This window comes from Macadamia integrifolia, chromosome 6, assembly GCF_013358625.1.
Source record: "Macadamia integrifolia cultivar HAES 741 chromosome 6, SCU_Mint_v3, whole genome shotgun sequence".
NCBI lineage: Eukaryota > Viridiplantae > Streptophyta > Magnoliopsida > Proteales > Proteaceae > Macadamia > Macadamia integrifolia.
In genome coordinates, this window is record NC_056562.1 from 24334965 (window position 1) to 24353834 (window position 18870).

General features: G+C 42.4%; 1 protein-coding gene across 1 annotated transcript; it reads left to right on the forward strand.

Annotated features, from left to right (window-relative positions):
• The first annotated feature begins 250 nt into the window (after positions 1 to 250).
• LOC122082844 (MLP-like protein 43) lies at positions 251 to 1522 on the forward strand. The gene is made up of 2 exons (XM_042650631.1): positions 251 to 494; positions 1046 to 1522. Exons 1-2 carry the CDS (start codon positions 308 to 310, stop codon positions 1168 to 1170), a joined length of 312 nt encoding a protein of 103 aa, XP_042506565.1. The 5' UTR covers positions 251 to 307; the 3' UTR covers positions 1171 to 1522.
• Positions 1523 to 18870: the final 17348 nt, after the last annotated feature.

The window sequence follows — 18870 nt, forward strand, 5'->3', positions numbered from 1 at the left end:
GTCTCCAATCTGGAAAAAAATCGTCTGTTTTTCTTCATCCATGTTTTTCTTGTTTCGCTACCTTTAGAAGGCGACATGTGGCATTACTTTAAGTGAATGACCAAGATTGAATTAAAAACCAAACTGAATGTAATAACCCTCACCCAACTGAATTAATCTTGACCGTTGATAACACGTGTCATCTTCTAAAGGTAGCAAAACACAAGAAAAACAGGAAAGGGAAAAACAGACAATTTTTATCCCTCCAATCCTTCTTAAGAGTTTCAGCTGTTTTCCAATATTTTCTTTTGAACAAAGGTTAGGAGCAATGGGTCTTGATGGAAAGCTTGCAGTGGAGATGGAGATCAAATCCTCTGCAAATGAGTATTTTCATGCTTGGATAGATCATGGGGCCCTATTTTCCAAGGCTATTCCTGATGATCTCCATAAGTCTGAAGTACATGAAGGGGATGGAAAGAGTTTGGAGTCCATCAATTCCTACATCTATGTCTTAGGCAAGATTTTCATCACCTCCTCTTAAGAAAATTTTCATTCTGTGTGGCGTATTATGTGGGTCCACTAGATGGGCTGACCCTCGAATGTTAAGAATGATTTTTTTTGTAGTGTTTAACAATGTCAAATATTTTTGAAAAATCTGCAAATTTATTCTATAGATACTAGAAATAAGTTCTAATAATTTAAGCAAGTAGCATGACTCTAGTCTAGAGTCATTGAGAACTAGCCTCATTGAGCTGCCATTTTCGGCGACGCCTTTATAGGCGATGGATTAAATTTCTGTTGCCGTCATTTGTGGCGACGGATGTATGATTTTTGGCGACAGTATTATACTGTCACCAAAAATTATTTTTCTTGTTGTGACATTCTTTCCCCTACCCCCCCCCCTTTCTTTTTTAGCTTCTTTGGAATAAATTTATTCTAGTCTAGTGACTCTGTCTATTTAGTGACCGATACTGTGAACTAAAACCCTGCTTTTTTTTATAATTTATTTATTTATTATTATTTTTTTTTTTTTTTTTTTTTTTTTGCTACATTTTGTTAAACACAGATGGAGATAAAGCTGTCTCTACCAAAGCCAAGATGGAAGCCATAGATGAAGAGAACAAATCACTCACTTTGAATGCAAGTCTTTACATGTGCAAGTCTTTACAAAGGATGGCAAGAACTTTGTGAAATGCACCATAGAATTGAAAAGCTAAGTGAGGAGGTCCCTGAGCCAATTAACTATTTGGAGGTTACAACCAAGCTTGCTAAGGGGATTGATGCGCATCTTGTTCGATCTTAAAACCAAGGAGTTAAACCCTAATGCTTGGATTAATAGTGATCACTGCTTGCATATGATTGGAAGTTAAATCAAGATTCCAGATCATATTTCTTGTTTATGCATGTTTATGAGTACCTATTTCTTCCTAAGTTGAGAAGTTAATTTCGGTGACATGGAATGTTTGTTGTCTTACCTCTACATCTATGTATTTCTGTAATGATCTTGGAATATTAGAATATTGATCACATAATCTCTATATATAATAAATTTTTGAGCAGGGAATTTCTATGCTGCCTCACTACAACAAAGGAGGCCTATAACTACGGTTTTTTCCATAGTAAAAAGTCTAAAAATCCACAGCAATAGACTATAGCTGCGGATTACCTTTTTTTTTTTTTTTTTAGAAGGTCAGAATATGCATTAAAAATAGAGAAGAAAAGGAAAAAAAATATAATACAACCTAAGAGCCAGAAGTGAGCCTCCACCTTCGGCATTGCCATCAGCGGAGACTCACTACCACTATCTCATAAATCAAAATCTCGTTCTTCTACCTCATCTAAAAACAGCTCGCTCATGATGCGATGAAGGAGGATTACATCATCAGAAGAGATCCCAGTCTTGGCTGCATCTTTGGCCAAATAATCCGCAATCGGATTAGCTTCTCTGTAACAATGCGAGATCTTCCAAGTAATGCTATTTAAATAGCTGAGAAGGTGGCTTCATTCCTGACAAACGAACCAAGGAATAAGCCTATGGTGGAAAAGGCCAACCGCTGTAGAGGAATCTAACTCTATCCAAAGGTGATTAAAATTGCTTTCTCGAGCAAGAGAAATCCCCTTAATTGTACTCCGAATCTCAGCCGAGAAACTGTCAGTGACGCCTAGAAAAATGTGATAGCTGAACAGCATTCTACCATCATGATCTCTGAATACACCTCCCCCTCTTGCACGTCCTAGGTTGCCTAAAGAACAGCCGTATGTGTTAAGTTTCACCCAACCACGCATGGCTTGCATCAGTGAACTTCTAGGATAGGATTTGAGCATTAAGAGGGCGTAGAGAGATGCAGTCTTCTGCACAGGGTAATGTCCTCAACAGATATGGGATAAAATTTTCGGCTGCTAGATATAAAGCGGATGTCCCCTTTAATATTGCTAAAAATCATGTCTAAACTTCTTTTCGCCCCTTCAAAATGCCTTTGGTTTCTTTCTTGCTAGATTGCAGCCAGAGAAGAGAACAAGGCGATCACCCAAGCCTCTTTAAGGGGCCAATTTTTAGCTTTCTTTTTCCACTAAGACACCAAATCAGTTATTGAAGCTTTAGAAGACCATGTCAAGTTAAAAAGACCAACAATCATTCTCCATAAGTCAAAGGAAAATCTGCAATCAAGAAACAAGTGGCATATGGATTCAAAGTAGGAGCCACATAGGTCACAGTGAGATGGGAGATGGATACCCTTTGCTTGAATTTGGTCATTTGCTGGGATTTTCCCATGGATCAGGCGCCAGCCCATAATGGATAGTCTTGGTGGAATATGCTTGCTCCATACAAAAGTGGACCAAGGAACCTTGGGATTAGAGGACCTCAAGCCGTTCCATGCCGAATTGACTGAGAAGGTCCCCATAGGGTCTATGCTCCACACGCTTCTGTCCTCCATAGGGAGAGAGGGCAGCTTGATGGCCTCTATCCTTTGGAAGATCTCTGCAAGAAAATCAGATTGCACTGGAGGCAGCGCCCAAGATCCATCAACAATAAAGTCAGCCACAGTTTGATTAAGGTTTGAGAAAAGCCCTTCGTTCAACTCAGAGAGAACCCCTATGGGTTTAGGCCCAAGCCAGTTATTGTTCCAGAAATTTATTTTCCTTCCGCTGGCAATGATCCATCTCTCATTTTCCAAAATAAATCTCCACATTCTTCTTATAGCCTGCCAAATGGAAGTGCGCTTATAAAAGCGTCTAAGAAGGCCTGAGTGAGATAAAAACCTTGCCTGAAGTAGTCTACTCAGTTGGGAATCTTTTGCCTTGATTGACCATGCTAGTTTGGCAATTAGAGCCATATTAACCTCACGCAGCCTTCTGATGCCAAGACCCCCCCTCATCCTTGGGTTTACAAATTGTATCCCATTTGACAGTGGTAGCCTTAGAAGAGTCTATCTCACCAGTCCATATAAAATTCCTCATCCACTTTTCAAAATTCCTGATTAAGGGAGTAGGCCACCAGTAAACTGAAAAGTTGTGCAATGGCATTCTAGAGATGACAGACTTTACAAGTTCAACTCTCCCTACCATGGACAAAAGTTTTCCCTTCCAGCCAGCAAGCTTGGCTTTAATTTTTTCCATAACAGGGAGAAGGGAATCTCTTTTCACTTGGCCTTGGAAGATCTCAATGCCTAGGTATTTTGTTGGGAAGTTGCAGCAAGGAATTTCCAACTCTTCTGCAATCCACTGCTTCCTTACTGAAGGAATTTTCCCTAAGAATAACTTGCTTTTCTCTAAATTAAAAAATTGCCTGGAACATTTTTGATAGATAGCAAGGAAAGACTTCAAATTTCTAACATACCTCTTAGAAGCATTCATGAAAATGAAGACATCATCGGCAAATAAGAGATGAGTAGGGACATCAGCACCATGAGGACCCGATAGAGGCTTTATCTGAGATTTAGCAGCTAAGCCACTCATGCCATGGCAGAGAACCTCTTCGGCAATAATGAATAGGATGGGGGAGATGGGATCTCCTTGGCGAAGCCCTCTGCTGACATTGAAAAAACCCACAACACCGCCATATAGGAGCACTGAAATCCTGGCAGACTGAAGCAAGGTATGAATCCAGCCAATCATTTTTCCAGAGAAACCAAACCATCTGAGCACTTGGAATAGAAAATCCTAGGAGATAGTGTCAAACGCCTTTCTGATGTCTACCTTGAGGCCAAGACCGCCCCCTCTAGAGGTCCACCCCATTAAGTTAGCCAATTTCGAGGCTAGATAGATATTTGTTTGAATAAGCTTCCTCTGAAAGGCTCCCTGCTCTTGCGAAATAATTTTTGGCAAAACACTAGAGATACGAGAGGCCATGATTTTAGATAGGATTTTGCAAAAAAAATTCACCATACATAATGGACGGAATTTGTCGAGAGATTTGGCCCCCTCCACCTTAGGAATTAATAACAAGAAATTATTATTAATACCATGGGGAAGAATACCTGATGAAAAAAATCCCTTGACTACTCTGTAGACATCATCATGGATTATATCCCAGCATTTTCTGAAGAATGCTCCGGTGAAGCCATCAGGGCCTGGAGAGCTATCCGGATCGAGATCCCACACTGCTCTCTTGATCTCCTCTTCAAAGGGAATGGCATCCAGAATCTCTTGGTCCAAATCCTGAAGAATTCTGGGAATGCAGTTAAAAATATGGGGGTGATCCTCCAGGTCTACTTTCTTGTGAAATGTCTCATAAAATTCCACCAAACAAGATCCCATATGATCTCGATCACTGATATCAACTCCATTCTAAGTAGTGATGCATCTAATAGCGTTTCTGGATCTCTTGATCCTGATCATGTCGTGAAAAAATCTGGAACACCTGTCCCCTTCCTTAATCTATCTGACCCTGGATTTTTTAATCCACAATTTCTCCTGGTTTTCCATTGCTTTCCAGTTTTTGGTCTTGGCATCGGCTTCCTGATCAAAATGGTGCTTAGTGAGGCCCTCTTCCTCAGTGCTTCTCTGAATATTCTCTAGCTCAGCCTTGGATGTAATCACCTCCTGATCCAGATTAGGGATGTCTTCCCTAAACCAAGATCTAATAATAGGCTTCAGAGCCTTCAGCTTCTACGCAAGGATGAAAGGGGGGGATCCTATGAAGCTATTACGCCAAGCTTCTTTTATCACATCTAAAAATTGAGGGTGATCCATCCAAAAAGTATTTAGCCTAAAAAGGCAGTTTTTGGGCTTAATAGAAAAACCTGAGCAGGCCATCAAAGGATCATGGTCTGATGCAACACGAATCAGCACCTTTTGAATGCAATCGTCAAAGACCTTCATCCACTCTTCATTCACAAAATTTCTATCGAGAACCATAGCAACATTTCCCCTTCTTCGATTATTAGTCCAAGTAAATTTTCTTCCCGAGGAAGGGATTTGGATCAAAGCTAAAGCATCTACCATGGCGGCGAACTCAAAGGCTGTGCCAACAGAGAATCTTCCTGGCCTTCTTCTCTCGTGTTCATAGAGGGTTGCGTTAAAATCCCCAATAATCATTCTTAGAGCTCCCGAACCACCTAATACTAAATCCATCCACAGAGACCTCCTTTCTGCTCTGAGGCATATTGCGTGCACCATAGAGACATCAAACATTCTACCATTCCACTCCACCTGGACTGATAACTGCTGCTCTGACATGGAGGATATCAACAAGTTCCTGAGCCACTGCTTCCACATTATCCAAAGGTTGGGATGCGCGTCAGCCCTTTCATTATGAATAAAATCGAACGCCAAACCGATTTTACTAAAAAGGATTTTTGGGAATTTATTCGTAGCCACCATTGGTTCGGCCATATAAATAATATCAGGAGAATTCTCACGGGCTATCTTCAACAAGGCAATCCTAGCTGATGCCTTCTTAATTCCTTGGATGTTCCAGAAGAGGACTTTTATGGACGCCTAGATGTTGGGATTTGGTCGACTCTAGCTGGTCGACGACTTTCTGCACCTGTTTTCCCTTCTTTCTTTGCATTCTAACCCAGCCTTACTGCCCCTCTTCCCTTGCCATAGCCGCTGGATCTACCATTGCAGCCACCTCGTGAGCATCGTCGCGATTGGCACCATCACGGGTGGCAACACTCATGCTCTTGCGCACAGTCTCAAGGTGCTGATCGCCGGCATCAAGGCTGCTGCCATTCCAGGATCTAGAGGTCTGATTAATAGGACCTTGGGTATGTCCAAGATCCATACCCACTGTGCTTGACCCACTTCTATACTCAAACCGAGCACAACCTCCAACTGAGGATCTCCATGCGGATTGTTAGCAATTTCAAAATTTGAAATCTCATGTTGACGGGAAATCCCATTATTTTTTGAAAGAGAATCCACGTTGGAGCCCAAAGGAGAAAGTCTCCTTGATGGAGGTGTCATATCCTCCCTAGGAGTCTCCACGCCCCCACTTGCCATGTTTAAGGAGCTTTCCAAAATAGGAGAGTGCTCCCTGATGTTTTCTCTCTCCTCCATGGCCGGTTCAGTAGCTCCCAATGCCTCCTCACTACCACCGTGTAAGGTGACCTCATCTTCACTGGCATCACGAGCATCCCCCTGCTGAGATCGACATGAAGAAGAAAAGGTGGAAAGCACCACCGTTCCCCTAGGAGAGTCATTGACATATACTGCTCCTGGGACTCCTTGATTAGGCTCCATCCGATGAGCTCTCCAGTCTGCTATCTTCTTTTCTCTGCAATCAGATAGGACATGTCCCACTTTTTTACAAAATCCACACTGCCCCATTGAGTCCTCGTAGGGAAATTTCTGCTCAAACAAGAACAGGTTTGCAGTTCCTGGCTGCCGTCGTTCTATCTGAATTTCCTCAGGTCTTGCAGATCCCACATCCATCTCCACTAGGACGTGAGCATAGTTCCCGTACATTACAGTCTTCATGCGATGATCAAGAGCCATCGGCCGGCCCGCATCCTTAGCCATTGTCAGTAACACCTTCTCATGCCAGTATTCTAGAGGCAAGTCTGGAAACCTCACCCAATAACTGGTTTTTCGTGTATACTGAAATCCGGGCACTAGCAATGAAAACGCATGATCTGCCCTCCCACCTTCATAGGGCTTCTCTTCCAGATGGATGCCATGTTCGCTTCTTTCTCAAACTGAAAAATAGTAAACCCTTTACCCATGGGCACCATCTTGATGTGAACCTTGAGATTCCAGGATTCGCGAGCTTCTTTATGAACATCGTCCATAGAGACGAATCAAAAATTGAGTCTACCGATAAGGGCATATCGATACCTCCCGAGACGATCCTCATATGCATCCTGAGGTATAATTACCTTTGTTGAGGTTCCTGCGCACACAGGGTCAGGGAGATCATCAACTTCGGGCAGGACACTCCCTATAGCCTTTGCATATGTTTTCTTAGGGATCTGGGCAACAGGTTGTTCATCACCACCAACTACTGCAAGGGAGGGGGTAGCAGCGAGTGGCTCCTTCCCTTAATCGCCTTCTTCTGCTTGAGCACCTGTTTCCATAATGTTGTCCGAAGGAGCAGCCTCCTTGAATGCATTCAGCGTCTGAGGTGGGCTACAGGAAGCCCTCCAAAAGTTAGTGAGCCGAAGCTGCTTACCCCTCCACGGTGGCCGGCCTCCACCAGGGTCGTGACCAGACTCAAAGATCTGAGCGTTCTCTCCAATCTCCATCATTCAAAAAAAAAAAATCTAATCAAATCTCCCCACTTATGTTTGCAGTTGACTCTGTATTTCTATGAAAAAAAAAAGAATTCAGCTGCGGATTACCTGTGATTTGCTATCTGCAGCTACAAGTGTCATCGCTACTTCTATAGCTGTGGATTTCCTACCCTTGGAAAAGGGTACTCTCTAACTGCGGATTTTTAATTATGGATTTTTTCCACAGCAAATCTATAACTGTAGATTTTTCCACAACAAATCTATAACTACGGATTTTAGTTGTGAAATCTTATGCTGCAATTTGTAACTGTTGTTTTGGCGGAATTTTTGTGTAGTAAAAACTATCACTACGGATTTTAAATGCGGAATTTTGTGCCCCAAAACTTGTAGCTGCGCTCTTATAATGACGGATTTTTGTGCAATAAAAACCATAGCTATGTGCATTTTAGCTGTGGAATTTTACACCTAAATATCCGTACCTGCTGTTTGTAATTCCAGATATTTTGTACAGCAAAATCTATAGGTACAAATTTTAGCTGCTAATATTTTGTTATGAAGATATACAACTACAAATTATAGTTGTGGATTTATATGTAGCAAATGCTACAACTGCGGGCATTACTTACAAATGTTTGTGTATCAAAATCTATTACTATAGACTTCAGTTTCGAATTTTTGTATAATATATTTCTAGAACCAACATAATCCATTAAAACATAATACGTCTAAGATAAAAATCCAATCCATACACAACATATGACAGATGTTTAACATCTAATACATATAAATTCATAAATCTTATTTATCAGCCAAATCACTAAAATTCAAAATACATTTAAAAAATAAAAATCATATTCATCATCTAAATTGCTTACATCCAAAATACTTAATACAGAAAAAAATTCTTATCCTAGAATACTTTCTCTCTTTTTTTTGCTAAAAGATGATCTTTATTAAAAGGAAAAGGAAAGGATACATCTTTTTTTTTTTTTTTTTTTTGCTAAAGGATGATTTCATTGAAGGAAATAAGGGGAAAAATACATCTAAAGAAGAAAATGATCTTCATCTTGGTTGTAGAGGGCACACCTTCGGCATGACCATCAGCAGAGAGAGCTAGCAAAAGCCCTAGAGGAATCTAAAACGATGCCTATCCTGAATGTCATTCTCTAAATACTCCACTACATGTCTAGGGAAAGACACCGAGAACTTAGAGTTTCCAAATTTGGAAGCCTATTTTTCCAAGGAGTTCGCTATCGGATTTGCTTCGCTAAAGCAATGAGAGATCTTCCATGGGATCACTTCCAGGAAAGGTAGAAGTGTCAACCATTTTTGAAGAGAGAACCATGGGATATTGTTTCTCTGAATCACAGTGACCACCACAGCCGAGTCAGACTCTATCCAAAGACTCCTTGCATCCGGCGCCTTAGCCATCAAAATGCCCTCCATAACAGCCTCAAACTCTGCTTCGTAAATCTATTTTATGCCCAGAAAAATGCCAAACGAATCACAAACCTGTCCATCATGATCACGAGCAACCCCTCCAGGCCCTGCTCTTCTTGGTTTTCCCAGAGTGCTACCATCAACATTAACCTTTAGCTAGTTCGAATGAGGCTTACACCAGTGAACTTCTAGAGGAGGGAGATACCTGGACAGAACTGTAGATAATCCCAATCTCCTACAACACATAACATCAATCGGAGACTTCACCTCGCCCTTCACCTTACCTATGCAAAGGCTAAGCTCTTGACCACTGAAGTCAAATATCTGCTTATCATTCCTGAAGGCGTTATCATGACACCGTATGGTCCTTTCCCACAAAATATTAGATGCTATAATAGAGAAACCCATCATCCAAGGTGTTTTGAGATTTACCACTCTAGCCTTGGTTTTCCACCATCTAATCAGATTATCAATCGAATGATGCATTTGCCATCTCACCTTAAAGCAGTCAACAAATGATTTCTAGACAAAGGTCGCAAAGGAGCAACTGAGGAATATGTGATCAATGCTATCTTCATCTTGCTTGTAGAGGGCACACCTAGAAGCGAGGTAAATCCCCTTATGCCTAATCTGCTCATCCGTTGGCAGTCTACCATGTGCGAGGTGCCAACCCAGAGTGGAGAACCTAGGTGGCAGACCTTTCCTCCAAACCAGAGTGCTTCATGGAGTCTTGTTAGCCGTCCTTCTGATGCTCTCCCAAGCCAAGGCTATAGAGAAAGATTCCAGAGTCGACAAAGACCAGTAGCACGTGTCTGCTAATTCACCTGAAGGAATTTTAATCTGCTTGATTTTATCAAAAATTCTTCTCAGCTCTACCGTTCTCACCTCAGGGAGAGCCCATTCTCCACCACAAATAAATTCTCTCACCTTAGCGGTAAAGCTAAGAGTAGGCAGGTCTGATCTTTGTAGCTCCTCCAGCATGGATTTAGGCCCCCACCATTTGTCTTTTCAAAAATTGGTAAGATTACCAATACCGATAATCCATCTTTCATTATCTTCCACAAATCTCCAAACTATTTTCACCCCCAAGGCAATAGAAGAAGAAACTCCTTTTTTGAAGTTACCATCTTTTTTGACAAAGCGAGCTTTAAGGAAAGAACTGGTGACTGTCCTCTCATGCTTGATCCTCTAAGTGAGCTTTCACAATATAGATTTATTAGTATCTTTGAGTCTCCTGATACCTAAATTGCCTTCCTCTTTAGGCTTGCAAAGCGAGTCCCATTTTATAGTAATTTTTCTGGAAGTTTCAGTCTCCCCCATCCAAATGAAGTTTCTCATCCATCGTTCCATTATTATCAAAAGGGAAGATGGCCACCAATAAATGCAAAAACTTTGGTTAGGGATATCTGCAATGACTGAACTAACCAGCTCCGTTGTGCCCGCCAATGACAAGAGATTTCCTTTCCAACCAGCTAGACGGCCCTTCACTTTGTCCATCACCGGAAGCATAGCCTCTTTCTTCACTCTACCCTTAAATATTTTGACTCCTAAGTAGCGAGTTGGGAAGGTGCATATCTGAATTTCAAGGGTATCAGCAATAGTCTGCTTGCAAGCTGGAGCTATCTTTCCCAGAAAAGCTTACTTTTCTCAAAGCTGATGCATTAGCCTGAGAATTCCTGATACTTCATCAAGATGGGTTTCAGAGCATTAACATATCTCAAGGAGGCATTGGTGAAGATGAATATATCATCTGCGAAATAAATGTGTCCAAGAGTAGCAATGCCTCTTAGGCCACTGATCGGTTTGAGACTCTTACTCTAAATCAGGTTTGATAGCCCTCTAGATAGAACTTCTTCTGCTATGATAAACAACATGGGGGAGATAGGATCGTCTTGTCTCAGACCACCCTCCACCCCAAAGAAACCCTAAGGTCCTCCGTTCACCAGGATAGAAATTTTGGTTTATAGCAGGAGTTGGTGTAGCCAATTAATCTATTTGTTGGAGAAGCCAAATTTACTCAAAACCTGAAAAATAAATGACCAGAAAATAGTATCATAAGCCTTCCTTATGTCAATTTTAAGACCAAGATCCCCCCCCCTCTAGTCATAGAGAACATTAAATTTGCAAGCTCAGAAGCCATAGATATGTTGTCATGGATCATCTTCCCCTTCTAAAAGGCACCCTGCTCTTCTGAGATCAGACGAGGGAGGAGAGTCTCAAGGTGCATCGCCATAACTTTGGATATGATATTACAGAAGAAGTGGCCCAACCAAAGAGGGCGAAATCTATCAAGCGTATTTGCGCCATCCACCTTTGGAATCAATACCAGCAAATTATCATTCACCCCATTTGGCATAGACCCTGTGCTGAAAAATTGTCTCACTGTATTGCATACCTCCACCTCCACCGTATCCTAGTATTTGCGAAAGAATGCACCAGAGAACCCATCGGGGCCCGATGAGCTATCCGGGTCAAGCGCCCAAGCTGCCCTCCTTATTTCCTCATTCCCAGGAAGATAGTCCATCTTATAGCAATCCATCTGGTTTAAAACTTTTGGAATATTGTCCAATAAATCCTCATGATTCACTGTTGGGACGGCTCTATGGAACCTCTCGTAAAAGTCCACAATATATTCCCCTATCTGATTATGCCCTTCCACAATGGTCCCATCCGGCTTCTCGAGCATTCTGATTGTATTTTTATTTCTTCTCATTTTGACTGAAAGGTGAAAAAATTTGGAATTCCTATCACTGGATTTCAACCACCTGATTCTCGCCTTTTCAGCCCAGATTTTTTCATAATTTTCCAAGGCTTTCACCAATCCCGTCTTTGCATCAGCTTCCAGAACAAACAGATGATCGTTCATCCCTTCGCTTGCAATCTGGTCATGAATCTGGTTTAGAGTCTTCTTCGTACGCTCTAAGTCTTCATCAAGGTTAGGAAAGGTAGATCTCGCCCAAGATTTTAGGGCCCTTTTCAGCCGCTTCAATTTATAAGTGAGAACAAGGATAGGGGATCCAGAGACCCATTCAGACCAGGACGAAGCCACAACATTGTCGAAGTCTTTATGTTCCATCCAAAATTGGTGGAAACAAAATGGACAATTTGAGGGGCATTGGCTGGCAGTAGCGACCATCAATATTGGGCCATGATTAGAAGCTATTCTCGGCAACACCAGTTGCGAGGAGTCTTGGAAAACAGACAACCACTGCTCATTGCAGAAGCTTCTATCAAGCACAGCCGAAACATTGCCAACTTTTTGATTATTGCTCCAGGTGAATTTTCTTCCACTCGAAAGTAGCTGAGACATGGAACAAGAGTCCACCATAGCATTGAATTCTGGGCAGAGCCCAAACTAAAATTACCTAGCCCCTTCTTTTTTTGCAACTGAAGGTAAGCATTAAAATTGCCAACCATGGCCCAAGGGGTGGGGGTGTGAGGGGTATCCTCTACCAATCAAACCATAGAGCTCTCCTCTCTGCTCTAAAACTACTAGCATGGACAAAAGAGACTTGAATTTGGGTGAGGTCCCAAGTCAAAGATACCGAAATATGCTGAGCTGATTCAGAAATCACCACAGGGCATGCCATATTTCTTTTCTACATTATCCATAAGTTCAAAATTCTACCAGTTCTATTATTGTAAATAAATTTCGAGTAAAATCCCAATTTATTAAAGTATAGAATTGGAAAATCACTTAATCGGATCATTGGTTCAATAATGCAAAGGAGATCAGGGTTCTTCCTTTTTATTAACTCTCTTAAGGCACGCTTTCCGACTGCCTTCTTCATTCCTCTTATGTTCCAAAAGAGGATCTTCATAAATCAATTCCTGGATATCGCCTGACGATTATACCTCAAGGCCTGCCCCATCGCAGTAGTAGATTTTCCTTTTCTTCTAGCCTCGCCATCAGCTCTTGTAATAGCATGATCAAGTTCTTCTACATCCTAGTGATGAATAATTATTCTACCTGCCTCAAGGGCAGATGGAGACAGTTCAGATATCACGTGTTCTGGATCACCCCAAGCCTGCCCACGACCGCCTCTCCCTCCTCTTACCTGATGGCGACCTCCGCGACCACCAGTATAGACCACTTTTTTTTTAGGGAGAAGGGTTTTAGGAACTATGCCACCTTCAGCTGCATTGACTGCAACAACCGAATCAGTCTCTCCCTCCTTCGCGTCGTCACTGTCGTGCCCAGAGGCCAGCGACTCCTTCTCGGATGAGTAGAATTCCGATTCCTCCTGGTCTGAATAGGATCCATATCCACTGCCCAGGGGGTTATCCACCATGGTCGGGTCCTGGATAGAACTCTCATGGGTATGTGGAGCAGGAATGAGAATTTCCAAGTTACCTTCTTTCAAACTGTCCATATGTGGCCCTTCTATATTTCCTATATCTTCCAACGATGGAATAGTTTCTCTAAATGGGGAAGCTACCATAGGGAGACGAGATCTACAATCTCCTACCAATTGAGAAGATTTGCCATGGATTGCCCCTGTTTTGGATGCACCACCCTCCTCCTCCATTGCCTGAAGAGTTCTAGCTGGGTGCCAGTCTTCCTTTGCTAGATTCCGCTCATTGTTCTTCTTAGATCTACACTGCTCAGCAAGGTGACCCAGTTTCTTACAGAAAGTGCACCTTCCAATGCCATCTTCGTAAATAATTCTTTGTTTGAACCAGAATAAAACATCCTTCCCCAGTTGTTTTCTTTCAACCTGAATTTCCTCGACTCTGGTACCACTCATTGGCACTTCCACCAGCACCCTAACATAATTCCCCATGGTACCATGTAGTGTTCTGTGATCAACCTCTATAGGGTGCCCTGAAGCTATGCCCATGGAAAGTAAGATTTTCTCATGCCAATACTCCATAAGTAGCTCTGGGTATCGAATCCAGACCAGTTTGGTCTGAACTGGATCTTCATGAATGCTAAACTTCGGTCGCCATCACTGGAATCATATGATCTGTCCCTTTGACAGGGCCCCTTGTCCACATAGAAGCCATATCACCTTCCACTTCAAATTGAAGAAGGATGAAACTTTTTCCCAATGGCACAAGGGTCACCCTGCCCTTTAGATTCCAGACGTTCATTGTGTCAGCCCTTACTTCATCCATCGAGTCAAAGCGAAAATTTACTCAGCCAATCAGTGCGTGAGAGAAAGAATGTAATTTCTCTTCATACGCCTCCTGAGGAATCATAATTTTTATGAGATCTCCAGCGTGAATCGGGTCTGGGAGATCATCAATGTTTGGCGTAGACCTCTTCACCATTGCAGCGTAGGATTGTTTTCTCCCTCCATGACTAGTGGTTGCCTCCTCCCTTGGTTGATGCTTTTCGGCCAGGACAGGTGGGCCAGAAGCCTCATTACCAGAGTTTAACAGAGGCAAAGTGCTGCTCACCCCCAGAAGTCTGTAATCCTCCGTTGTTTTCCTCTATCGGGGGCAGTCAGCGAAAATCCCCCCATCCTTCTCAGAACTTCTCTCTCCTGAGTCCTCCATCTATCATACTTTCTCTCTCAATAATTCATATTGTATGCTAGGAAAAAAGAAGCAACTAGTGCTCCTTATTGTTCGAATCTTGACCGGGTCCATGCTTCCAGCTCTAGGTTATTGAGGAACTCTACAAGGTCATACCACCTTTTTGATCGACAATATTTGAGTTTTTGGGGGTAATTTTTGTGATCAATATTAACAAATTTAGTACTTCGCAATCACTTAATAAATCTTCATTGAAAAAATCACAAGTTATATATCACTTTACATTGTAGATGAAAAAGAATTGTTTACTAGCTAAAAAAGAGTAAATCATCTATAATGGTGATTCATAGTGACCACTAGAATCATCAGGTACCTATCACACATGTATAGATAACAAAGAAAATTATTCTCAACCACTAGAGTCATCTTTACCTATTTGATTGGGTTTTTCTCATGTCAACCTTATTTGAAGTAAAAGTATTTGTTTAGTTGAACTAAAAATCTATTGTCCATCCTAATTAGAAAGCAAAATAGTAAAGTAAACCCTTTAGTCTTTTACCTATTCTTTTTTTTTTTTGCTAAAAGATTATTTCATTAAAAGATCAAACAAAAGAAAATAAAAGCCATACAAGATAACAGATTCAAACAAAAGAACCTAGCTAACTCTACCCTCCCACCTTCGGCATGGCCATCAGCAGGAGGAAAAAGAAGCACTAATAAAACCGAAAATGAGGCCTCCCATCTGAATCCCTTTGCAAGAGCTCAAGAATATGGGAGGGAAGGACCACATTATCACCAGAAATCCCTGTCTTCGCCGCATCTCTGGCCAAGTAATCAGCTATGGAGTTCCCTTCCCTAAAGTTATGAGATATCTTCCAGCTAATACTATCAAGGAAAGGCTTAAGATGCATCCATCGTTGGAGAGCATACCAGGGAATTTTCCTTTGCTGAATCACTAGCACAACCAAGCTACAGTCTGACTCCACCCATAAGCAAGTGATGTTCATGGCCTTTGCTCGCAGCAACCCCTCCATCAAACCCTCCACCTCCGCTTCAAATACTCCAGTGATACCCATATATTTTTTATAAGAACCCATGACCCTGCCCTGATGGTCCCGAAATATACCTCCCACTCCAGCCCGACCAGGATTTCCCATAGAGCTGCCATCAAAGTTTAGTTTTATCCAAAACATTGGAGGTTTACACCAGAAGACCTCCAATATTTCTCTGTGCCCCACTCCCTGTATCTGAATGCCTAGGTGCCTGCTGCACTGCAAATCTGCTATGGAATTAATCTCGCCTTTAGATCTTGGCTTGTTTCGTCTTATGTCCTCAAGAACCATCATTAGTACATACCTGCTTGCCCGATATTTATTTTCAAAAAGCCTTGCATTTCTCTCCCTCCATAAGTGATCCAACACAATGGCTAAACTCATATTCCACGCCTCCTTGCAGCAAACCAGTTTCAACTTTCTCTTCCACCATTGAGCAAGCTCGAGCATCTTTTACCTATTCTTTCACACAAGAGGCAAGCAACCAAGATGGAAGAGACCAATCACTGCTCCAATAATTCCAAAAGTACTTCAAAGCTTTGACTTCTAGGATACATTTGTATTAACAGTGTTAGGTTGACAAAGATTGAGAAATTCACACCAAAACACAAATGATTTACTGTAAAATTGAATGCTTGAACTTGAAACAAATGTTCAGGGACATGCCTGCTCGAATGTTAATTATGAGTTTTGAAAGACTGTCAACTGATTCAGGGGTGCAGAACTGATATTGGATGCACTCTATTTATGAATAGAAAGAGATTCCTGGAGGATTTTGTGAGTGTGTATGAGGAGAAGGGTCTCTACTCTTTTGGACCTTCCTTAAAAAGAAGGGTGGAAAGGGTCCAAGGGGTCTTTTCTAAGTGAGAGTTGCCCCACCTAGATAGGGCCTAGGACCGATGTAGAAGAGCAGGGAGAATAGAGAGATCGACAAAATTCTGGATCCTGGCCACAATCCCAGAGGTGGTAGGTTGCAGGATCATGGAAGGCAACTTAGAATAACAGATTTTTGGAAGCCCCACATGGAATCCTCATAAGGAGAGGCACCATTGAGTAAGGAGACAGATCCATCATTGGGTGAAGATACAGAAGGAACCAGAAATAATAATAGATGATCGGCCCCCGAGAAGAAATCTTTTGCCACGGTGGTGGGAAGGGTGCTCTCCGACGTAGATCAGTTGGCTGAGCCAATGCATGCGGGAACATTCACAAGGATAGTGATCCCCCAAGATGCGTATGAGGAAAGACTTGACCGATTTAAATATGCTTTAATAGGGAGAACAAACTTCCGGTTCTTGTCCATGGAGGATATTCGCAGAGCAGCGGCAGAAGGGTGGAACCTAAAGGGTAGGATAGCTTTTTCTCCGATGGGGAAAGGGTACATTCTGTGCCAGTATGAGTTAGAAGGAGATATGGCATCGATCTGGAGAAGAAACCTCATAAGGATCAAGAGTCATTATGTACGCTTCTAAAGATGGAAACCAGACTTTGATGTTCATGGGGAAAATAATTCGACAAAGCTGGTGTGGATTAGGTTTCCAAACCTTCCACTGGAGTATTGGCATGAAAAGATCTTACTATCAATGGCCAAGGGCGTGGGCAGACCAGTTGCTTTGGACAGAAGAATAAGGTCTTCAGCCATGGGAAGCTATACCAGAGTCTAGGTGGAGATAGCAATAGGAGCCAAAAGGGTGGAAGAAATCCAAGTGGAGAGAAGACAGCCAGGCAGGTTTTCTGGTTCAATCAAACCATCACATACGAAGAAGAAATGGCCAAGTGCGGTTATTGTAAAAAATATGGTCACTCTCTTTCAGAATGCAGGGAGAAGAGGGCGCTGGATGTCAAGTCCAAGGAATCTTGCAAAGATGGAGCCCCAGGGGTGGCTACAATGGAGGAAAGTGGTGGTTCAGAGCGGAGAAGGTGTATGGAGGGCGGTGCTCAGGCTGAGAATCTAGTTCCCTTATTGGGAAGGAATATCTCTCCCCCAAAGGATAATCTAGTTGCCAATTCAGGTAGCATTTCCAAAGATTCTATCACCTCCCAAAAGGAAAGTGAGCTGGCTCTGGGGGATATATCAATAATTCTCCCTCTAGAGAAGGATCAGGATTTGGAGCCAATTAAAGAAAAAAATAATGATCCTATTCGGCTGAATGAGACAGAATCGGACCACGACAGTGGCTCAGATGAAGGGTCGGGTTATGGGTCGGACCAGGAACCCTTGGAGGAGGAATGGGTGCAGGAGAGGAGCGGCCAGGGAAGAGGTTCATATGAGACTTATGCCATAAGGGGTAGGGGCAATGGCAGTGGCCTCGGGAGGGGAATGAGCCACAGCGAGGTCTCTTCTAGACAAGCTTCAAGCTACCAGTATGTGGAGGGGCGATGGTGGTGTACCACCACAACGTGGATGAGGTGGATAGGGCAGCAGAAAGGCTCGAGCATGGTATGGAGGATAGGAGAAAGCATGAGGATTCTAAAATGAGTCAATTTTTCAGAGCAAGGTTTACTACTAGCAACGGCGATCTCAGGAGCTACAAGTCTTCATCTATTTGGCAGGGTCTAAAAAGGGCGTGGGATTTTGTAACAAATATGGAGAGCTGGACAGTAGGAAATGGTGTCAAGATCAGCTTCTGGAAGGATCGTTGGTTAGAAAATTCCTCATTGGCGGAATCCTCTAATCTGGACTTAGAAGCGCTTACTTCGAGGCAGCTACGGGTGACGGATTTCATTAGGAATGGTGAGTGGTGCTTCCCAAATGTTTCTTCATCATTCTTGTCTAAATCATTTGAGAAGGCGAAAAGAATATCCCTAACGAATTTAGAGGATGTATGCCACTGGAAATTATCTTCGTCTGGTGCCTTCTCTTTGGCCTCGGCGTGGGAGGAGATAAGAAGCAAAAAGGCGCCTGTTTCTTGGTTTTCCATCCTTTGGAAAGCTCTTTTACAGCCACGGCAGGAAGTATTTGGATGGAGGTTATCCCATGGTAGACTCCCTATAGATGATCAAGTGTGCAAAAAGGGGATTGCAATGCCTTCGAGATGTGGGTTATGTGAAAAGGCAGAAGAGTCTAGTTCCCACCTTTTTATTCACTATGAGTATATCCAGGCCCTGTGGAATATGTTCTGTGATCTATTTGGTGTCAGATGGCAACACTTCACAAGAATGGAACATTTATTTAGCTGGTGGAAACGTAAAGCAAAATCCGTTACATTCTCAAGACTATGGCTGAGTGGCGTGGTGTTAAT